Below are 23908 nucleotides of genomic sequence, written 5' to 3' on the forward strand. Positions count from 1 at the left end.
TTTTGTGGGGGCAGAGAGTCGTTTGTACAAATAGTTTCAGAAATAGAGACATATTAATACAGAGGTAGGTGCAGTGCTATGGCAGCCCAGAGGAAGGAGTCACCAGTTGTGCCTGGTCACATGAAGACTTCACGGAGGCGGCAGCCTTGGGGCCAAGTAATAAGGAACACTAAGGAGTTTCCCAGGAGGTGAGGTAGGACATGTTCTTTACAAAGACCATACCATGTGTTACAGAGTGGCAGCTTAAAATAGCAAGTGATCTTGGGGAATCACTAGCAGTTCAGTATGGCTGGAATATTGAATATGGGGCAGGAAGGAATGGTGGGAGAGGAGACTTTAGTCTGAGCTTAGTTTGCCTAGCTCAGGAGTGGACGTCTCATCCATTCAACTCTAGTAGTGCTCAAGATTGACTCCATGTTAAAAGCACCTGGGAAGCTTTTAAAAAATACTCATATCTGGGCCCTACTCTGGGTCAATTAAATCAGAATCTTTGGGGTGAAGCCCAGGCACTGGTATGTTTTAAAAGCTTCCCAGGTGATTCTAATGAGCAGTCATGCTTGCCAACCACTGCTTCGAAGGTTTCAAACAGGGAGGTTATGCCCAGATTGTGTTTCCGAGATTCCTCTTGGCTGGAGAGCAGATTAGAGGAAGAGAGACCAGTTAGAATGTTCCTGACATTGTGTAGACATGGCAGTTGAGCCTGGAACTAAGGCATTGTCTGTGGAATTAAGGCATTAAGGAGATAATGTGAGAGACACTTAGGTTGACCAGATCTTAGTGATTAGATTCCTTAGAGGACCTTTTAGGATAAAGATGGAACACGTTGGGATGTAATGTTGAGAACAACCTCTGCATGCTTCTGTTTAAAGAGGGTGGTGGCCATAAGCCCCTCTATGGAAAGACTTTCAGCTGTCTCTCTACCCACTGCCTCTGATTCTTCATCCCTGTCTTATTGCAGGGATAATTATTCTGTCTGCTCAGAGTGTGACACAACATGGGCCATGGATTCACACTGCCTGGGTTTAAACGTCAGCCCTGCTCTTATAGTCACAGGACATAACTTCTCTGAGCCCCAGTTTCTCCATTTGTAAGACAGAACTGATAATTGATATCTCATAAATTACTGTAGGAATGAAGTGGGATAAAGTAAATGCATTGTGAAGTATGGAATAGGATGCTGGCCCATTGCAGATACTCAATGGTTGGTAGCTCATGTATTATCATTATCATCTTTGCAGCCTATCTGTCTGGTGACAAATCGCCACTTATCTTTTTCCCTGCCTCTTCCCATCTGACTTGCCCTCTTCTAGCCCAGTTCTGGTCAGCCCTCCCGTCCTGAAGATCCAGTCTTGTCGTCTTCCTGCCTGGTCCAGTCTGGGTTCAGCCTTGCTGGGGAGGTGGGTGGCCTCATGCCTGGGCCACATCTGGCAAAACACAGGAAGTCTTTATTGTACTGATGAGTCTACTTGCCCAGCTACCCAAGTTGTAAAGCATATTGAGGACAAGGACTGGGTTTCATTTGTCTTTGCCTATGTTTTAATACTCTTTCACTCAATTTATTCATTTAATAAGTAGTCATTGACCATCTACTCTACTTTAGGCCCTAGGGATACAGCAGTGAGCAGGACTGGCAAAGTCCTGACCCTCATGAAGGTTATAGTCTAGTGGAAGAGATAATCATTAACCAAATAGTCACAAAATAAATGTTAAATTACGACAGCACAGCCTCTGACTTGGGTGGCTGCCTCATAGAAGTTCGCTGACTCAGTGAGTAGAGTGAGCATCTTGAACAGGTAAAACTGCTCCCTCCTTGGCTGTGAAGAGCGTGTGAAGAAGGACTAGCCCGACAGCAGAATCTGTCAGCCTCTGCCTCAGGCTACCCTGTGGATGCTGACTCCCTGTTCTCACTCCCAGAGCATACCCAATTCAAACCTCCAGGTTGTAGAGCCTGGGAATCTACACAGGTAACAGGCGTCCTGGGCTGTTCTCATGACATTGAAGTCTGGGAACTACTGCCATGTAGATACGCAATGACCACGTTGCAAAAACAAACAAACATAGGGCTTAATGAACTGAAGAATCATGAGCTGTACCTGTGTCCCCTGGGAAAGTGCCTTTGTCCTGGTGGACGTGGTGGGGAGGTAGAGAGGTAGAGTTGAGGTGTGCTTGGTTTACCACTTCCTTAATTGCTGGTTTGTCACTGAACACTGGCAGTTAGCGAGTTGTCAGATATTCCTTTAGCACAAACATTGCACATTCTGGTACACACAGAACCCCACAGGTTTCGCTCAAAGGCACCAAACTGATCCAGTCCCAAACCACGTGCCTTAATTAAAAGCTGCCACTTCTGTGGAATGCTGGCCAGGGACCAGACAGCTTTGATTTCAATCCCAGATCTGCCATTTGCCAGCTCTGAGACTTTGGGCAAGTGTATTCTCTCTACACCTGTTTCCTTATGTGTTACATGGAGATGGTACCTACTTGGAGGATGGTTGTGAGGATTAAATGGAATAATATCATACTACTGACTCACTCACCAGCGTGCCCAGCACATCAGAAGCCCTCAGTGGAGACCAGCTGTCAACACTGCTTTGGGGGAGATGAGTTCTAGGAAAGGCCCTTAGCTGTTGGTGTGTTATGGTCACTGAGCCGGGTGCTCCCAGGATTTCCAACTGCTGCTAAGGGAAAGTGGCCTGTCCCCAGGCATCTGCTTTAGTCACCGGGAACTGAAGTGCTATTCTTAGATGAGCACTTGTGATTTTATCTTTTTATGGAGAATTTGGAAGAATTTACCTCAGTTTTCAACCTCAAATACTCTTGGAAAATATATTATTTTTACTCCACTAGATTTTAAAAAAACAACACCTGGAGATGAGTGGTGGTGATGGTTACACAACAATTTGAAAGTACTTAATGCCACACTGTACACTTAAAAATAGTAAAAATGGTCAATTTTATATTCGGTGTATCTTACCACAATTAAAAAAATAAAAACAACAAACAACAACAAAATTGCAGTTTGTATTAAAGGTCTAGAAACTCCAACTGAAGAAAAAAGAAAGGAGGGAAATGGTCTCTGTTTCCAGGCCCTGCCAGCATCACTGTAGCTAATGGAGACCTGATTTGTTTATAGAGTACTAGAGTCACATTCAAAAGGACAAGCTTTGTTTATTCAAAAGGGCTAACTGAGGCAGACTGATGAGGTTGCTGAAATTGCCATTAAAGCTACAGGGACACCAGAGGGCAGACAGCAGAAGCAAGAAGAACTACAGTCCTGCAGCCTGTGGAACAAAAACCACATTCACAGAAAGATAGACAAGATGAAAAGGAAGAGGGCTATGTACCAGATGAAGGAACAAGATAAAACCCCAGAAAAACAACTAAATGAAGTGTAGATAGGCAACCTTCCAGAAAAAGAATTCAGAATAATGATAGTGAAGATGATCCAGGATCTCGGAAAAAGAATGGAGGCAAAGATCGAGAAGATGCAAGAAATGTTTAACAAAGACCTAGAAGAATTAAAGAACAAATAAACAGAGATGACCAATACAATAACTGAAATGAAAACTACACTAGAAGGAATCAATAGCAGAATAACTGAGGCAGAAGAACGGATAAGTGACCTGGAAGACAGAATGGTGGAATTCACTGCTGTGGAACAGAATAAAGAAAAAAGAATGAAAAGAAATGAAGACAGCCTAAGAGACCTCTGGGACAACATTAAATGCAACAACATTCGCATTATAGGGGTCCCAGAAGGAGAAGAGAGAGAGAAAGGACCCGAGAAAATATTTAAAGAGATTATAGTTGAAAATTTCCCTAACTTGGGAAAGGAAATAGCCACCCAAGTCCAGGAAGTGCAGCAGGTACGATACAGGATAAACCTAAGGAGAAACATGCCGAGACACATAGTAATCAAATTGGCAAAAATTAAAGGCAAAGAAAAATTTTTGAAAGCAGCAAGGGAAAAATGACAAATAACATACAAGGGAACTCCCATAAGGTTAACAGCTGATTTCTCAGCAGAAACTCTACAAGCCAGAAGGGAGTGGCATGATATACTTAAAGTGATGAAAGGGAAGAACCTACAACCAAGATTACTCTACCTGGCAAGGATCTCATTCAGATTCCATGGAGAAATCAAAAGCTTTACAGACTAGCAAAAGCTAAGAGAATTCAGCACCACCAAACCAGCTCTACAACAAATGCTAAAAGACCTTTTCTAAGTGGGAAACACAAGAGAAGAAAAGGACCTACAAAAACAAACCCAAAACAATTAAGAAAATGGTCATAGGAACATACACATCGATAATTACCTTAAACATGAATGGATTAAATGCTCCAACCAAAAGACACAGGCTTGCTGAATGGATACAAAAACAAGACCCATATATATGCTGTCTACAAGAGACCCACTTCAGACCTAGGGATACATACAGACTGAAAGTGAGGAGATGGAAAAAGATATTCCATGCAAATGGAAATCAAAAGAAAGCTGGAGTAGCAATACTCATATCAGACAAAATAGACTTTAAAATAAAGAATGTTACAAGAGACAAGGAAGGACACTACATAATGATCAAGGGATCAATCCAAGAAGAAGATATAACAATTGTAAATATTTATGCACCCAACATAGGAGCACCTCAATACATAAGGCAACTGCTAACAGCTATAAAAGAGGAAATGGACAGTAACACAATAATAGTGGGGGACTTTAACACCTCACTTACACCAATGGACAGATCATCCAAAATGAAAATAAATAAGGAAACAGAAGCTTTAAATGACACAATAGACCAGATAGATTTAATTGATATTTATAGGACATTCCATCCAAAAACAGCAGATTACACTTTCTTCGCAGGTGTGCATGGAACGTTCTCCAGGATAGATCACACCTTGGGTCACAAATCAAGCCTCAGTAAATTTAAGAAAATTGAAATCATATCAAGCATCTTTTCTGACCACAATGCTATGAGATTAGAAATCAATTACAGGGAAAAAAATGTAAAAAACACAAACACACGGAGGCTAAACAATATGTTACTAAATAACCAAGAGATCACTGAAGAAATCAAAGAGGAAATCAAAAAATACCTAGAGACAAATGACAATGAAAACACGATGATCCAAAACCTATGGGATGCAGCAAAAGCAGTTCTAAGAGGGAAGTTTATAGCTATACAAGCCTACCTCAAGAAACAAGAAAAGTCTCAAATAAACAATCTAACCTTACACCTAAAGGAACTAGAGAAAGAAGAACAAGGAAAGCCCAAAGTTAGCAGAAGGAAAGAAATCATAAAGATCAGAGCAGAAATAAATGAAATAGAAACAAAGAAAACAATAGCAAAGATCAATGAAACTAAAAACTGGTTCTTTGAGAAGGTAAACAAAATTGGTAAACTATTAGCCAGACTCATCAAGAAAAAGAGGGAGAGGACTCAAATCAATAAAATTAGAAATGAAAAAGGAGAAGTTACAACAGACACCACAGAAATACAAAGCATCCTAAGAGACTACTACAAGCAACTCTATGCCAATAAAATGGACAACCTGGAAGAAATGGACAAATTCTTAGAAAGGTATAACCTTCCAAGACTGAACCAGGAAGAAATAGAAAATATGAACAGACCAATCACAAGTAATGAAATTGAAACTGTGATTAAAAATCTTCCCACAAACAAAAGTCCAGGACCAGATGGCTTCACAGGTGAATTGTATCAAACATTTAGAGAAGAGCTAACACCCGTCCTTCTCAAACTCTTCCAAAAAATTGCAGGGGAAGGAACACTCCCAAACTCATTCTATGAGGCCACCATCACCCTGATATCAAAACCAGGCAAAGATACTACAAAAAGAGAAAATTACAGACCAATATCACTGATGAATATAGATGCAAAAATCCTCAACAAAATACTAGCAAACAGAATCCAACAACACATTAAAAGGATCATACACCACGATCAAGTGGGATTTATCCCAGGGATGCAAGGATTCTTCAATATACGCAAATCAATCAATGTGATACACCATATTAACAAATCGAAGAATAAAAACCATATGATCATCTGAATAGATGCAGAAAAATCTTTTGACAAAATTCAACACCCATTTATGATAAAAACTCTCCAGAAAGTGGGCATAGAGGGAACCTACCTCAACATAATAAAGGCCATGTACGACAAACCCACAGCAAACATCATTCTCAATGGTGAAAAACTGAAAGCATTTCCTCTAAGATTAGGAACAAGACAAGGATGTCCACTCTCACCACTATTATTCAACACAGTTTTGGAAGTCCTAGCCATGGCAGTCAGAGAAGAAAAAGAAATAAAAGGAATACAAATTGGAAAAGAAGAAGTAAAATTGTCACTGTTTGCAGATGACATGATACTATACATAGAGAATCCTAAAAATGCCAGCAGAAAACTATTAGAGCTAATCAATGAATTTGGTAAAGTGGCAGGATACAAAATTAATGCACAGAAATCTCTTGCATTCCTATACACTAATGATGAAAAATCTGAAAGAGAAATTAAGGAAACACTCTCTTTTACCATTGCAGCAAAAGGAATAAAATACCTAGGAATAAACCTACCTAAGGAGACAAAAGACCTGTATGCAGAAAACTATAAGACACTGATGAAAGAAATTAAAGATGATACCAACAGATGGAGAGATAGACCATGTTTTTGTATGGGAAGAATCAGTATTGTGAAAATGACTATACTACCCATAGCAATCTACAGATTCAGTGCAATCCCTATCAAATTGCCAATGGCATTTTTTACAGAACTAGAACAAAAAATCTTAAAATTTGTATTGAGACAAAACAGACCCTGAATAGCTAAAGCAGTCTTGAGGGAAAAAAATGGAGCTGTAGGAATCAGACTCCCTGACTTCAGACTATACTACAAAGCTACAGTAATCAAGACAATATGGTACTGGCACAAAAACAGAAACATAGATCAATGGAACAAGATAGAAAGCCCACAGGTAAACCCACGCACCTATGGTCAACTAATCTCTGACAAAGGAGGCAAGGATATACAATGGAGAAAAGACAGTCTCTTCAATAAGTGGTGCTGGGAAAACTGGACAGCTACATGTAAAAGAATGAAATTAGAACACTCCCTAACACCATACACAAAAATAAACTCAAAATGGATTCGAGACCTAAATGTAAGACCGGACACTCTAAAACTCTTAGAGGAAAACATAGGAAGAACACTCTTTGACATAAATCACAGCAAGATCTTTTTGCTCCACCTCCTAGAGAAATGGAAATAAAAATAAAAATAAACAAATGGGACCTAATGAAACTTCACAGCTTTTGCACAGCAAAGGAAACCATAAACAAGACGGAAAGACAACCCTCAGAATGGGACAAAATATTTGCAAACGAATCAACGGACAAAGGATTAACCTCCAAAATATACAAGCAGCTCATGCAGCTCAATATTAAAGAAACAAAAACCCAATCCAAAAATGGGCAGAAGACGTAAATAGACATTTTTCCAAAGAAGACATACAGATGGCCAAGAAGCACATGAAAAGCTGCTCAACAGCACTAATTATTAGAGAAATGCAAATCAAAACTACAATGAGTTATCACCTCACACCAGTTAGAATGGGCATCATCAGAAAATCTACAAACAACAAATGCTGGAGAGGGTGTGGAGAAAAGGGAACCCTCTTGCACTGTTGGTGGGAATGTAAATTGATACAGCCACTATGGAGAACAGTATGGAGGTTCCTTAAAAAACTAAAAATAGAATTACCATATGATCCAGCAATACCATTACTGGGCATATACCCAGAGAAAACCATAATTCAGAAAGACACACGCACCCCAATGTTCACTGCAGCACTATTTACAATAGCCAGGTCATGGAAGCAACCTAAATGCTCATCGACAGATGAATGGATAAAGAAGATGTGGTACATATATACAATGGAATACTACTCAGCCCTAAAAAGACATGAAATTGGGTCATTTGTTGAGACGTGGATGGATCTAGAGAGTGTCATAGAGAGTGAAGTATGTCAGAAGGAGAAAAACAATTATCGTATATTAACGCATGTATGTGGAACCTAGAAAAATGGTACAGATGAGCTGGTTTGCAGGGCAGAAGTTGAGACACACATATAGAGAACAAACGCATGGACACCAAGGGGGAAAAGCCGCCGCGGGGGGTGGTGGGGATGGTGGTGTGATGAATTGGGCGATTGGGATTGACATGTATACACTGATGTGTATAAATTTGATTAAAAAAAAAAAAAGCTACAGGGACTTTTAAGAAAGATTCTAAAGGACCAGTATGTCTGAAGAGACCAAAAGAAGTTAATTCACACCGTTGCCCATGTTACCTGGCTTCTGGGGTTTTTGTTGTGGGGAAGGGGTGGACCTCAGCCCCATGGCACTACTTTATATTAGACTGTGTATATTAACATCTTTTAGGACTGGAAGGAGTTTAGGGACTATATAGTTCTAACTCCCCTTATTCATTCATGTGTTTTGAGCAACAGTTGTCTGTTGAATTCCTTCTTTGTACCTAACATATAATAGGATCTACCATTGTGGATGCTGGATATACCATAGTATGCAACACAGACCTGCCCTAATATAGCTTAGGATCTAATAGGGAAGACAGACATTAATCAAATAGCCACGTAAATATGTAATTACACATTGTGGCAAGTGCTGTCTTTAGAGGGAAAATACAGGTTGTCTGAGACATGGATTAGGAGGGTAGACTCAGATCTGAGAAGGTCAGGGAAGGCTGGGATCTCAGGTGAAGGGCTTTCTGGGCAAAGTCTCTGGAACAGAAACCTCGTGGTTAGTGGGGAACTGAGAGTACGCTAGTGTGAGGGTGGGTGTTTTCTGAATGAGGAGAGGGTTGAACATCCCACTTCTGCTGAGTAATGAGTAGAAGTACGTCATCTGCTGTTCCAATTTTCTCTTTCTTTTCACATTGAAGGAGACTTACTCAGAAGCCTGGACCTGTGACGTTTGCACAGGTAGAATTATTTCCATCCTAAGACAGGATCTGCCCCACTTCCACATGGCCTCCAATCTCCCTGAGCTCGGGCTCTGTTGCTACCCACATCTCCAGATCTTCACCAAGGCACACTGGTGTCTCATGAACCAAGCAAGATCATTTCTGTTGACCCTCTTTCTAGACCACTGCTTCTGTTCACTCAGCATAGCTCATGAAGATCAGTTATGGTTGATAAAATCATGTGTATGATCAAAAACTAGCTTAAGATGAAGTTTATACACAGTATGATTGCAACTATATAAAAATTACCATGCATTAAAAAAGACCAGAAGGAAATAAATAAAAAGAACAGTGATGTCTAGTTGGTGAAATCTTTTTTTTCTTAATTTTATTTTTTTTATCAGGATATAATTGTTTTACAATGTTGTGTTAGTTTTTACTGGACAGTGGAGTTCCTTGTGCTATACAGCAGGTTCTTATTAGTTATCTTTTTTATACATATTAGTGTATATATGTCAATCCCAGTCTCCCAGTTCATCCCCCCCACTCCTTCCCCTGCTTGGTGTCCATACGTTTGTTCTCTACATCTGTGTCTCTATTTCTGCCCTGCAAATCGGTTCATCTGTACCATTTTTTTAGATTCCATGTATATGTGTTAATATATGATATTGGTTTTTCTCTTTCTGACTTACTTCACTCTGTATGACAGGTTCATCCACGTCTCTACAATTGACCCAATTTCGTTCCTTTTTATGGCTGAGTAATATTCCATTGTATGTATGTACCACATCTTCCTTATCCATTCGTCTGTTGATGGACATTTAGGTTGCTTCCATGACCTGGCTATTGTAAATAGTGCTGTAAATGAACGTTGGGGCTAGTTGGTGAAATCTTAGATGTCTTTTTTTTCCTTTTCCTTTCATTTTCTAGATGTTACTTAATAAAATTATAGTACTCTTAAAAGAGAAAGTCATATTGAAATAATAATATTAAGGGGATATCAGATCTCTTCCTCACTACTCAAATCTTTGATTTTTCTTTGATGTGAAGGACATACTTATAGGGGCTTTTAGAAATGTTTTAAATATGAGCTACCGAGAAACATTGGGTACGAGTAATAGCATGACAAGGCACAGCATTTCACAAAGCATTTCTATAGGATGGAATATTTATTTAAAACAGAATTCTGTTGTCACTGAGTCTGGGGGATGCTGGTTTAAACTAGGTTAAGCGGGTTTCTCCACTGTCAGACTTCTCTGAAGCAGTCACTACCTAGTGGGTTCGTGAGCCCAGGATGGGGAGAGAGCATGCAGCATTCCCCAGACTTCTGGCAAACTTTCTTCACTCAGGTCCTTGCAGGCTTAGTGCTCTCTGGAACATGCTTTGGAAAATGCTTATGTGGGGAAAGAGAGCAAAAGCTGGTGGCTCCTGGGGCTCTAGATGTATCAGGTGAAGTATAACTATCTTTACTACCCATTCAGCAAGTCAAACTGCTCTGGACACAGTTTTCTACTATAAAATAAGAGGATTGGATGAAATGAACTTCTAGCTCTAAAATGGGCCAGCTATGAAAAACAAGTGAATAGAGCTGCAATGAACATTTTGGTACATAACCTAAGTGTCCATCAACAGATGAATGGATAAAGAAGATGTGGCACATATATACAATGGAATATTACTCAGCCATAAAAAGAAACGAAAGTGAGTTATTTGTAGTGAGGTGGATGGACCTATAGTCTGCCAAACAGAGCGAAGTAAGTCAGAAAGAGAAAAATACCGTATGCTAACACATATATATGGAATCTAAGGAGAAAAAAAAAAAAAAAGCTCGTGAAGAACCTAGGGGCAAGACGGGAATAAAGACACAGACCTACTAGAGAATGGACTTGAGGATACGGGGAGGGGGAAGGGTAAGCTGGGACAAAGTGAGAGAGTGGCATGGACATATATACACTACCAAACGTAAAATAGATAGCTAGTGGGAAGCAGCCGCATAGCACAGGGAGATCAGCTCGGTGCTTTGTGACCACCTAGAGGGGTGGGATAGGGAGGGTGGGAGGGAGGGAGATGCAAGAGGGAAGAGATATGGGAACATATGTATATGTATAACTGATTCACTTTGTTATAAAGCAGAAACTAACACACCATTGTAAAGCAATTATACTCCAATGAAGATGTTAAAAAAAAAACAAAAAAACCCCAAAGTGAATATGCTTGTAGTTTTGTGACAATGAAAGGCAAACTCCCCGAATGTTCAAACTGAGAATTTTCAGACAGTCAAGCTTTAACTTTCCCTAAAGCAGCAAGCGATGCCAAATTTTTATTCTGCAATCCATTTGGATGACAAAAAACATTTGTTCCAGTTCAACAGGTTAGCATTCCAGGCTGCTGTATACATAAGGTGAAATGCCCTCAATTCCTATGTCAATGCTCTACCCGCCCTTCTCAAGCACTTGCCAAATGAAATGTAGTAAAAGTTTTCCTTTCTCAACCACCTCACTGTGTAAGGCCTTAGAGAAACAGGCTGATAGGAGCAAGGCTGGTTCCTTTGCTCTACTGGAAGAGTATCTTTCATGTCAACATAGTAGACAGAATAGAACATCCTGATTCCAGATAAAGGCTGCTTGCTGCTGCTGCCTCGCTATCTTTTATCATATACTTCTGTGGTTAGAACATCTTCTGCCAGGAAGAATTCAGGGACCCTGCTAGGGAACAGCAGGATTTTCTGCCGTGAAACCCCTGAGGCTTTTGCTCCACCCTGAGAGGTTTCCCACGGGTTCAAAGGCCCCAGACCTCAGTTAGACCCCTGTCTGCTCACAAAGGTCACCACCTAAGCCGGTTCTTGGTTTGATCTCACTGCAAGCCTGGTTGCTGAGGAGTCTGCAGCTTCCTTTCTTGCCGCTCATCTGAGCTGCGATCTGCCACTTGATGATGCTGAAGTCAGCAGCTGTTTTACATCTATCCCCTCATATTGTCTTATCACCTGGGAAGAACCTAAAAACTCCAGGGAGAAAAGAAGACAAGAATTAGAATTCAACTCCCTGGACCAGTGCGGATAGCTAAACGTAGAGCTTGTTGAGGTGTCACGTTTTCTTCCATTTCCCCCCAGGGAGTATCACTGTGCTGCTGTGTGAGCGTCCTTGACCTTCCGTTACATCTGCAGTATTCTCTGCCTCCCTCTGCACAGTGGGGCTTCCCTGCGGTAATCAGCATTATGCCCCCATAAAGAAAAGGGCCCGCATGCTTGCTTCGGGCAAAGTGATTAGGTGACGGAGCCTGGATTTGGATCAGAGTCAGACCCAAGACCTTGTGCTCCTTATACAGAGGAGCAGAGGAGCAAGGTCCAGACAATAATTTTCAGATTGGTGCCCCACTGAAAGGTCTGACTCTGATCGAAAACCAGCCTCCGTCACCTAATCACTTTGTATCTTGACTAAATTACTTAACCTCTTTGTACTTTAGTTTCTCATCTGTATAGCGGGGATGAAAACAGTATGTACCTTATAGTACTGGTCTAGCGGTTACGTCAGATAATTCTTATAAAATGCTCCTCACAGCACTTGCCTGGTGCATGTCATGCCCTCATGAAATGTGATGTGGTGACTTTGTTCTTCTCCCTTTCTCTTCTGACCACCTAGTTCTTTCTCATATTGTCTTTTTACCTTTCCTCCTCCACCTTCTTTCTTACTTTATTCTTCCTTTCATTGCCTTCTATGCTTAAGAGCCAAAAGCATGAAGTTAAAGTACAAATCTTTTAAAATTTATTGAATACAATTTATAGTTATATTTGTAATTAAAAACAAGCACACTTAGTATTTTCCATGTCTCTTTTCCAGAGTACAGGCCACATACCAGGCCAATTAAATCACAAATCTGGGGGTCAGACACCATCATTAGTAGCCTTTGAAGCTCTTCAGATAATTCTAATATGATTCCAGTGTGCATACAGGTTTGGGAACTGCTAGATTAATGGCTTTCTACTCCCTCTATATTGTCTCCACTACTTCAGTATATGGTTCTGAATCTTGGCTGCAATTTAGAATCACCTGAGAAGCTTCTAATAATATGGGTGCTTGGGCCCTACCTTGGATAAGGCCTGGATATTTCTAATGTGCAACCAGCACTGAGAGCCATAGTTCTAGAGGGATTGGTGTCCTGGTAGATCTTATGATCAGCACAACTCCAGGCACTCACTCCACCCCAACCTACCCCCACTATGAATTAAAATACTTTCTCGTCTGTGTTTTTGAAAACCCATGTCTTTGTCTCCTTCTGTTGCAAGCTGAATATGGAGAAGAATGATGTAATGCTGATAAGTTCTTGGTTTGTTTTGCCCTCAGTTTGGGATCGTGCTGGATGCGGGCTCTTCTCACACAAATTTGTACATCTATAAGTGGCCAGCAGAAAAGGAGAATGACACAGGGGTGGTGACTCAGATAGAAGAGTGCAAAGTAAAAGGTAAGATGAAGAAAAAGGGACCGGGAGACAGTGGGCATGAGAGCATGAGAGGCATATGGGAAGTGAAACAAACACACGAGAAAAAGGGAAGTCAAGTGAGAATGCAGCGGAGCTGCTATTGTTGCTATTTTATAAATAATTGCTATTTTATTATCATTATGAACACGGTACTGAAATCAGTCCTTAATGATGAAGCCCTTGAAAAATAAACTTTCAAATAATTGGGTAATAGTAACTCCCATCAACAGAACAATTCTATGTGCCATGCCCTTAGTACTGAAAATGTGTTATTTCATCCTCACAATCTCCCTTTAAGGAATGTATTATTATCCCCACTTTTTAAAAAATGAGGGCACTGAGGTTGAAAGAAGTTATGGCACTTGTTTAAGGTTACTTGAGCTAGTAAGTGATGGAACTGGGGCTCAAACTGAAATCTGCCCAAATTTAACTAAACCCTTATCGGTCATATCATTAGCAAATATTTTCTCCTATTCAGTAGGTTGTCTTTTCGTTTTGTCAGTGGTTTCCAGCGCAAAGATCTGCCCAACTTTAAACCCATGTGTTAGCCAGTGGTTCTCAAATTTGAACCTGCATCAGAACCACCTGGAGGGTGTGTTAAAGCACAGGTGCTCCCTCCCGCCCCCGAGTTTCTGGTTCAGTAGGTCTGGGATGAGGTCTGAGAATTTGCACTTCTAACAAGCACGCAGGTGATGTTGAGGCTGGTGGATCCAGAGGATTGCTGCTCTTAATCTTTGTCCTCTAATCTATGGCTTGGAAGGAATTTTCAAAAGCCTTTAGCTTCTGTATAGGCAGGCAAACCATAGACCCTTAAGGTGAGAAAAGGACCTTGTGGATCAGTGAAGTCTTGTTTTATAGAAAAGGAAGCAGAAACCTGAAAGACTAGTGACTGGCAAGGAGGAACAGAACCAGGACAAGAATCTAGGCCTCCAAGTTGCACTGCAGGCTTCCTGCTGCTCTGAGTCACTGCACTGCATATTAAGTCTTTTCCTAGTTAGTTTTCTTTTAAGGTTGCAAGACAAGTTAGAGTTGTGGCCAACAGCTCTTCCCACTCCCTCACACCCAACACTCCCGCCCGCACCGAATGTTACCACACTGCACCGTCACCTTTCTGACCTTTATCTCTCTTGGCCTTTTGAGCCAGGGACCCACTGTTTAGTTTTGGTCAGACAGGTAACCTAGGCCCCAGAAGATAATTGACTTTTAGTTTGGTGGCCTGTGGGGTCCACTAATTTTCATAGTTTATCAAGAAAGCTGGAGATAGGATACGTTTCCAAGAGAGCAAGTCATTCTACCCAGTAGCCTGATGTCCTCAGAACTTGGCGCCATCAGTTCTGAGGTAGTACTTCAAATATTTCTTAAAACCCAAATCCCTCATCTTATTGACTTCTATTTAATAATTCACTGCCTTCCATTCCTTCTTCCATGTGTTGTTGTTGTGTTAGCCTAGCAGCTGTCTCCTGAGACACATATCCCCATGCGTGTTTGGCCTAATAAATGCAGTATATTTCCCTTCTCAAAAGAGAGAGTTCTCTAATCAAATATTTAAATAGAAAGGTGAGTTGAAAGCTACCAGTTATTGAAGGCCAAACTTTTTGAGTCAAAACACTTAGCTGATAACTTGGAGCTGATTTTCTCATTACAGTTAAGTAAACAGGCTATTTAAAATTTGGTGAATGAGATATGGATCAGATATCTGGTTACTTATTGTTAAAGCAAATCCTCACTATAAAGCACTGAAAATGTAGATGTTTAGCTTAAAGCGAGCCAAAATTGTTAACTGTTAAATAACTTCAAAAAGCGTAAAGCATCTTGGCTCTAATCCTCTCCACAGCAGCAGTTAAAACGGCTCTAAAACTGGACAGTTTTACTAGGCAGACAGGGTATCAGAGTGGAAAAACTGCTGAGGAGACACGGGTTCTATGCCTGTTTCTTCTAACAAAGGAAGAAACATTGCTTCAGAAATTTTAGGGTTAGTTAGTAGCTGTTCCTGTCTTTTCAGTAAAAGCCCATGTGCCTGGTACATATTTTAATTTTTGTTCTGACTTATCTTTTGCCTTTCCCATCTTCTAGGAATTAGTGTTGTTAATTACAACTTTGTGGAAGAAACGTCATAAAGCAGCTATATAGAGTAGTTATCTATAAGATCCCCATTTAAATCTGAGAGAGCCTGGTTTTAGGAAAGTTATGCATGCAATTGAATGTGAAAATTGCGCCATCCAGTGGCAAGATTATTGAACAGCAGACAGACCCGGCTTGAGGTCTGAAATTAAATCCTACCGAGGCTAGATTCAGTGTTACCCTCTAAGTACAAAAACTTAACAGATATCACAAAAAGAAATTGTCTCCTTGCATTTTCTCAAAAAACATCACTATTTTCTCTAATAATGTGAAGATATGTCCTTAATTTTAAAAACAATTTTCATCTGCTTCTACATTTTTCTCTAGGTCCTGGAATCTCAGAATTTGCTCAAAAATTAAGTGAAATAGACATTTATCTGACTGCATGCATGGAAAGAGCCAGGAAAGTGATTCCAACATCCCAGCACACAGAGACACCTGTTTACTTGGGAGCCACGGCAGGCATGCGGTTGCTCAGGTATAGCAGCCTGTAGGGACCGAGAGCAGCAGGGAGATAGGTTTGGCAGTTGCTAGAGCCTCTGAGTTACGGGCGAATGCCACACTTCTCTAACACCCCAATTCTAGACATGCTAAATGTCCACCCCTAAGAAAGAAAATCTCCGTAAGTGGGTAAACTTCCCAAACTCTTAGTTTGCATAATGATGGGAGTTTAAGTATGTAAAAAAAAAAAAAAGGCCTCTTGCTCATCTCCCCACAGGGAATTCAAGAGAGTGATGGCACAAAGAGAGGAAGATTGAGCCTTTATACTCTGGGATTTGGGGCTACAGATTTAGCAATTCCACATCTGGGAGGAGGAAGGCCAGAGGAGACTCGCAGACGTCCCGAGACACAAATCATCACAATTAGCACATCTTTACTGGTCACCATTTAGTATCTGTGGGCATTATTTGTTCATTTGTTTGTTCATTCATTCATTCAGTTTGTATTGACTGCCTGCTCTGTCCCAGGACATGGAAGTAGGTGACTCATCTTCCAAGATCAGAGTTTTGATACAGGGCGACAAATTCTTTGATAGAGGAGTGCTCAGAGCTGCTATGGGAGCATACTTGTCCCTGCCAAGAATGGGAGGAGGTCAAGAAGACTCACCAGAGGAGGGGATACATGAGCCAAATCATGAAGGACTTGTGGGGGGAGAGGGAAGGGCATTACAGGCAGAGCAGACATCATGCGTTCCATAACCTATGTTTATTTGGCACCTGTTATGTGTCAGGCATAAGTCCCTGCTTTCCTGGATCTTGTGTTCTAATAGATGCGCAGGGCTTCCCTGGTGGCGCAGTGGTTGGGAGTCTGCCTGCCAATGCGGAGGACACGGGTTCGTGTCCCGGTCTGGGAAGATCCCACATGCCGCGGAGTGGCTGGGCCCGTGAGCCACAATTGCTGAGCCTGCGCGTCTGGAGCCTGTGCTCCGCAACAAGAGAGGCCGCGATAGTGAGAGGCCCGCGCACCGCGATGAAGAGTGGTCCCCACTTGCCACAACTAGAGAAAGCCCTTGCACAGAAATGAAGACCCAACACAACCAAAATAAATAAAATAAATTAATTAATAAAATCAAAAGAAAAAAAAAAGATGAATTTAATAGATGCGCAAAGGAGGGATATGTGAGAGACCAGGGCATGTTCAGAGGACTCTAGATAGTTCTGCATAGATAGAACGTAGGGTACGTAGAGTTAATACTAATAATGACAATGGTAATGGTAGCAGCTTGTATTTGTTGGGCCCTTACTATGTTCTTAGCACTGTGCTTTAATTTAAATCACTGTAACTCTATGAAGTAACAGGTATTATTAACTATTATTAACCAGATTAAGGAAGCTGTGGTGTACAGATGTTAAGTAACTCACCAAAGGTCACACACCTGGCAAGTGGTAGAGCCAGGATTCTGAGTGGGATTCTGAGAAGGCAAGATTCGGATCACAAAGTGCCTTGTGGGCCATGCTAGGGAGTTTGGAGTTTATCTGGGAAACAATGGGAAGCCATTAAAGGATGTTACACAACTGGTGCCACTGGTAGAGAGGTGGATTGGAGGAGAGGAAAACTAGGGATAAGGAGGCCAGTTGGTAGGGTAAGGAAGCCATTCAAATGAGAGATTACTGGGGTCTAATGCCAGTTGGAAGGCAGCATTTTCTGGCCCAGAGACTCTCAGTATTATATTGCCTAGATCTTGGAAGCAATTGTATTCCATCTTCATTGTGACAACCCTGGAAGATTTCTTCTTTAGATCTCAAGGTCTCAGACCCAAAAACCAAGGCAGAATATGAGAAAGATTTTTTACCCCACTCTGGCACCAGCTGAGGTTGGGTATCTGTCCCAGGACGTTTTCCACTTGGTGTCTACTAGAGCCCTAATTAAAAACTTCAAGCAGAGCCTTGAGGCTACGTAAGCAGCTTGAAGCCACCGGCAATGGCTAATGTAGCACACATCAGCTCTAGGCTTGGTGATCAAACAATATCCAGCTACCACCACCACAGCAATTAAAATTACTCTGATAATTTCTTGGAGCCAGGGAACAACAATCAAAATGGTATTTTAAGAGGACCAACCTACGTAGGGATTGGAAGGATCTGGGTTTGGAGAAGAGGGGCCGAAAGAGTAGTTATGCTTCTCCCCAAAGGAGGGCTCCTCAGACAACCCTGTTTGGGGATCTCCATCCTTCTATTTATTGCAGTGAGTTTATGGTTCACTTCCTAGGAGAACTGGCTGGAAGCTCTGGCTGCAATGGGTAGTCATAGTTATTCAAACAAAACCAGTAACCTCAGCTCTTTGTGCAGGATGGAAAATGAACGGTTGGCAGACAAGATCCTGGCTGCGGTGGCAAACAGCATCAGCAGCTACCCCTTTGACTTCCAGGGTGCCAGAATCATCACTGGCCAAGAGGAAGGTGCCTATGGCTGGATTACTATCAACTATCTGCTGGGCAGATTCACTCAGGTGATTGTCTCACAGCATCCATGGAGGTGGCTCCCTGTGGGTCAATGCCATTGATATCTCAGGCAGTACTTGGATCACTAGACAGAATGAATGATGGATAAATGAACAAATTAATTTACCCTCACATTTGCAGGGGTCACCAGAGGTATAATTCTCTTACAAGAACTCTCACTATTGGAGAATAAGGAAGCCATATACAGAGATACAGAAAAAAATTTTTTAAGTCTATCATTAAAAATAAAGATAGCTAATATTTCCCTAGTGCCATGTGTCTTGTGCTATGCAAAGCACTTTTCATGTACTGTTTGATTTAATCTTCAGAATAACCATATGAGGTGTTCTCTCATTTTAGAGCCTCAAATCGAGGCCTAGAGGAGGCAATTATTCTGCCCACGGTCACATGGCTAATAAGCCAATGAGTAGGGATTTGAACTTGAGTCTTTCTGGCCCCAGATCTCGTGTTTGTAAACTGCTCCTATGTTGCTGCAGTCTGAGCTATGTCTTTGAAGCCCCTGTTTTCTTGCTGTTGATCTGATGCAGACTCAGGAACCTCTGGTGAGCTTTGTTTCACCCTTATCCTCCTGCTCCTTTGTCTTAGGAAGTCCCTGAGTCCAAGAAATAGCATGAGAAGGGGGATGTCCAGATCCTTCTACCACTGGTGACTGTACTGTCTTTCAGAAATTGAGTTGGTTTAACCTGAAACCAAGTGAAGGCGATACTCAGGAAACCTATGGAGCTTTAGACCTTGGGGGAGCCTCTACACAAATCACTTTTGTGCCCCAAAACGAAACGACTGAGTCTTCTAACACCACTCTGCACTTTCGTCTCTATGGCAAGAACTACGGTGTATACACACACAGCTTCTTGTGCTATGGGAAGGATCAAGCCCTCTTGCAGAAACTGTCCAAGGATCTTCAGGCAAGTGTAACTGAATCCAGACCACCCTCCCCACAACTGGGCCACCAGCCCCCGCGTCCTTGTTTTCTCTTTCTATTTCAGTAACTGGTCTGAAGTTGGTTACTGTACTTTCCAAACCTTTTCAGGCAGGATATCTAACTACATCTGGTCAACCCCTGTGAATTGTCCCATCCAGACACTACCTCCTATGTTTGTTTACTGCACTGTCTCCAAGGACATGACTCAAATCCTTTCTTTGGAAATAATTTCTCACCCCTGTGGGGCTGACAATGAAAAGTACATGCTACAGTAGTGTGTGTATTGTGTGTGTGCGTGTGCGTGCGCACACAGTTTTTAAGCTCTTTCCCACTTTTCAATCTCCATTTCCTACGAACTGCAGAAAACAAGGCTGTTAGAAACAACCTGGAGAGGAGGAGAAAAAAAACTTCAGGGAAAATGTAGAGTTTATTGATCAACACTTCAAATCTTGTCCCCAGACACTTTTTGCGTTTTGAAGGCGGGAAAAGTTAAACATACTCAAACTCATGCAAGTACCAGCACATCCTGACAAACACAGAACAAGGATATCAAATCCAGCTGTTCCCTGTCTCTACTGAAGGGACAACCAGTTCTCTGCTTTCCTCCAAAGCTCGCTCTCTGGTTCTCAGAAACACTATCAATAAGATGACTGCCATGGGAGGAGGGGCTGCTGAGAGACGCCTAGTGAGCCCTAAGATTCCACGAAGCCTCTCATCCACAGCAGCCCCTTTACTTCTCTTGAACATACTGGGTTGTGGGTTGAAAATCATTTTGATACTCATGCCTTAAATGATCTAAGGCACTTCCAGCTCTTGGAGCTTTTGCTTTTTGGCTTGGAGGTAGGGCCAGGGATATAGGCAGACCCCCAGAGAACCACCCTAGGCTCGGAATTTTGAGAGCCTTGAGAGTTTTCCTTGTGAATCTGCTTCTGACCTACATGATTAGTACTAAGCGCTAGGGGCCATTCCAAGCTAATGGAACTTCTGGGCCCAGCTTCAACTCTATTAGCTTTCTATGAAGAGCAAAAGTTCATTTACATCTGATACCACTTCTGGTGCCTGTTACACAAATATGACTGTTACCCAAGGGTAAAAAAGGCAGAGCAGGGGCATATTGATGCCAGTGCTGAGTGCCTGGCTATTTTTCAATTGCTGCACATTATTGAAGTCAGACTGGTGCTTTTGTACTCAAAGCATTTGCACATGATGCCTTCAAGTGATTTTTCTATTCAGGGTACAAATGGAACCATCCGTGACCCATGCTTTCACTCTGGATACCGGAGGAAAATGAACATGAGTGACCTTTATGAGGCTCCCTGCACCAGGAGATTTGAGGCGACTTTTCCATTTCTTCCATTCCCTGAATTTGAAATCCGTGGCACTGGAAACTATCGACAATGCCGGCGAAGCATCCTTCAACTCTTTAACACCAGTTACTGCCCTTACTCCAGCTGTTCCTTCAATGGGATTTTCTTGCCACCCCCCCAAGGGAATTTCGGGGTAAGTTTGTGACATGATGATATATTTGCTACAATGGTTTTTGGTTGCAAATTACAGAACATGTGCCTACAAAGGGTTTAAAGAATAGGATTTATTTTTCTCTCACATGGTAATAAGCCTTGAGGTAGATAATTCAGGGTTAGTTCTTTAGCTTAATTATGTCAGGCCTTGGGTTCAGCTTTTCAGTTATTTTCTTGGCCTTATTGTGGTGCTAAGATGGCAGCTATTGCTCTAAGCATTATGTCTTCACATGCAAAGCCAGCATAGGAAAGAAGGAAGTTTATCTCACATACATCTCTCTCCAACTTTGCAGAAGTGCCAACAAACATCTTTTCAGACGCCATTGGCCAGAACTTGGTAAAATGCACACCTCTGAACCAATCCATGATAAAGGGGAATGGGTTACCATGTTGGTTTAGACTAATCATTGTTCATCCCCTGAAACTGGGGAGTCTTCCTGAGCAAACTGCTTTCCTTTACTAGGTATAATCAGGAATCTGTAATCCAGGAGATGGGGGCTGGCTGTTGGGTAGGCACCCATTAGGATCTGCCACAGGTGGCTTCTCAGATGTCAGAAGAAGGAGAAGCAGCAGTTAGATGTCTTGGGTAAGGATTTTCCTCTATAAAGACACTTAGGAAGTAGAAACTTAGGGAGTCCCAAGGAAACAAGAAGATAGCATCATTTTCATTACATTTTGAAGCGTTGGGGGACCATTTGAATCCTGACTCCAAATCCCTTCTTCTCTTGATTTTCCAGAATAAGATAAAATATTTGAGCAGAAATAGAAGAGGTGCCCCTTGATCTAGTCATTATTCAAATGTCATATTTCAGTCTTGGAGACCAAGAATGATAGTAATCATAGTTTATTAGTATACTGCTAAGTTAGCTACCATCAATTGAGTTCCAATTATTGACTAATAGATCCATTATCTCACTTAATCACTTTAAGATATCATTCAAAGAAACAATGAGCTTTTGTCTACCTTCACATTCTTTCTCCCTTTTTCAGAAAAGTAGATCAACATGTAAGGAAGGAGATTCTACTCCCCTCTCAAACCCCAGCAGAAGAGTTTCTCCCAAGGTCTCCTGGCCTAACCCAATGTCACAGAAAGAACTTCCTGGAGAGAGCACAGGCCCTGTAGTAATCATATCTGGCTTAAATTCTGGCTTTGCCATTTGTGAACTATATGGAGCTCTTCATTCCCTTTGTCTCTGGAAAACAGCAGTGGGTAGAATCAAGGATCCTGGCTTACCTTAACCATGGCCCAGACTGCAGTTTCCCTGCCCCTTCAGTTTCCTGAGGGAAATACATGACTGTACAATGATGGCAGAGTAATACTTGGTCATTTGTTGGCTCCAAACCCAAATTCAGAACAAACTAGACTCTCACCTGGATGCCCTATAGCTGAACTGGCACTGGCTGCCCATCTTGGACTTTTTTGAGCCAAATCCCTTGCCTTGGATCTAGCTGCTGGAAGAGAAAGGAGGGTGCCACAGAAGGGAGGAAGGTGACCAGGGATGCTGGGAACAGCCAAGGGCCCTTTCCATTCCAGACATTGCTAGGAAGTATTGCAGTACATCTGAAGGAAAAGGAATATATTATTTTGTGTTGACTTTTTAACTTTTTTGAAACCTTTGCCTCCTGGGAGAACATGGCCCAATTCTTGCCTTCAAGCTTGACAAACGCTTCTGACTTGGCAGGATTGGGGGTTGGGGGTTGGGGGTGGAATTTCTTGCCTTTGAATGTGATTTCCCCAATCAAGGTAGGGACACAGAGTTGGAAAAGCATGGAGGAACCTTGAGTTCCTCCTGGTAGCTTTTCTGTTTGGTCACTTAGTCCCTCAGAGAAAGACTTGTACACTGAAAACCACAAAACACTGATGAAGGAAATTAAAGAAGACACAATGGAAAGACATCCTCTGTTCATGAAAGACTTAACATTGTTAAAATGCCCATACTATTATACCAAAAGTGATCTACACATTCAACGCAATCCCCATCAAAATCCCAGTGGTGTTTTTTACCGAAATAAAAGAAAAAATTATAAAATTCATTTGCAATTACAAAAGACCCTAAATAGCCAAAACAGTCTTGAGAAAGAACAACAAAGCTAGAGGTGTCACACTTGCTGATTTTAAAATATATTACATTACATTACATTTAATTAAAATTAATATAATTAAAACAGTATGGTACTGGCATAAAGACAGACATATAGACCAATGGAACAGAATAGAGTCCAGAAAAAAAATCCACACATACATGATCAACTGATCTTTGACAAGGGTGCCAAGAATACACAATGGGGAAAGGACAGTCTCTTCAATAAATGATATTGGGTAAACTGTGTATATCCACATGCAAAAGAATGAAATATATGATTAGACCATCCACAAAAATCAACTCAAAATGGATTGAAGACTTGAATGCAAGACCTGAAACTATAAAATTCCAAGAAAACATAGGTGAAAAGCTTCATGACATTGGTCTTAGCAATGACTTCACAGATATGACAGCAAAAGCCCAGGCACCAAAAGCGAAAATAGGCAACCGGGACTACATCAAACTAAAAAGTTTTTGCACAACAGAGGAAACAATCAGCAGAGTGAAAAGGCAACCTACAAAATGGGAGAAAATATTTGCAAACTGTGTATCAGATAAGAGGTTGATTTCCAATATACATAAGGAACTCCAACAACTCAATAGCAAGAAAAACAATAACCCAGTTAAAAAATGGTATAGAGAGTTGAATAGACACTTCTCCAAAGACAACATACAAATGGCTAACAGGTATATTAAAAGTGCTCAACATCACTAATAATCTGGGTAATGAAAATCAAAACCACAATGAGGTATCACCTCATACCTGTTAGGATGGCTATTATCAAAAAAGCCAAAGACAAGTGTGGTGAGGATGTGGA

At 41.4% G+C, this 23908-nt stretch overlaps 1 protein-coding gene across 7 annotated transcripts in view; it reads left to right on the forward strand.

Moving 5' to 3' along the window:
• ENTPD1 (ectonucleoside triphosphate diphosphohydrolase 1) overlaps positions 1 to 23908 on the forward strand; it is a 153395-nt gene that overhangs the window by 79857 nt on the left and 49630 nt on the right. For 5 of the 7 annotated variants that reach the window (XR_014248806.1, XM_082406534.1, XM_082406536.1 and 2 more), the window contains 5 exons: positions 13346 to 13463; positions 15930 to 16080; positions 18392 to 18551; positions 19230 to 19469; positions 20720 to 20986. Coding sequence is in view for 6 of the 7 variants with exons in the window: in XM_082406532.1 (XP_082262658.1) it covers positions 13346 to 13463; positions 15930 to 16080; positions 18392 to 18551; positions 19230 to 19469; positions 20720 to 20986 (936 nt within the window). In the remaining variant the exon portion in view is untranslated. The remainder of the gene's footprint in view (positions 1 to 13345; positions 13464 to 15929; positions 16081 to 18391; positions 18552 to 19229; positions 19470 to 20719; positions 20987 to 23908) is intronic. The other 2 variants (XM_082406535.1, XM_082406533.1) reach the window with 2 other exon arrangements.

Source organism: Balaenoptera borealis (genome assembly GCF_965194805.1).
Source record: "Balaenoptera borealis genome assembly, chromosome: 10".
Taxonomy (NCBI): domain Eukaryota; kingdom Metazoa; phylum Chordata; class Mammalia; order Artiodactyla; family Balaenopteridae; genus Balaenoptera; species Balaenoptera borealis.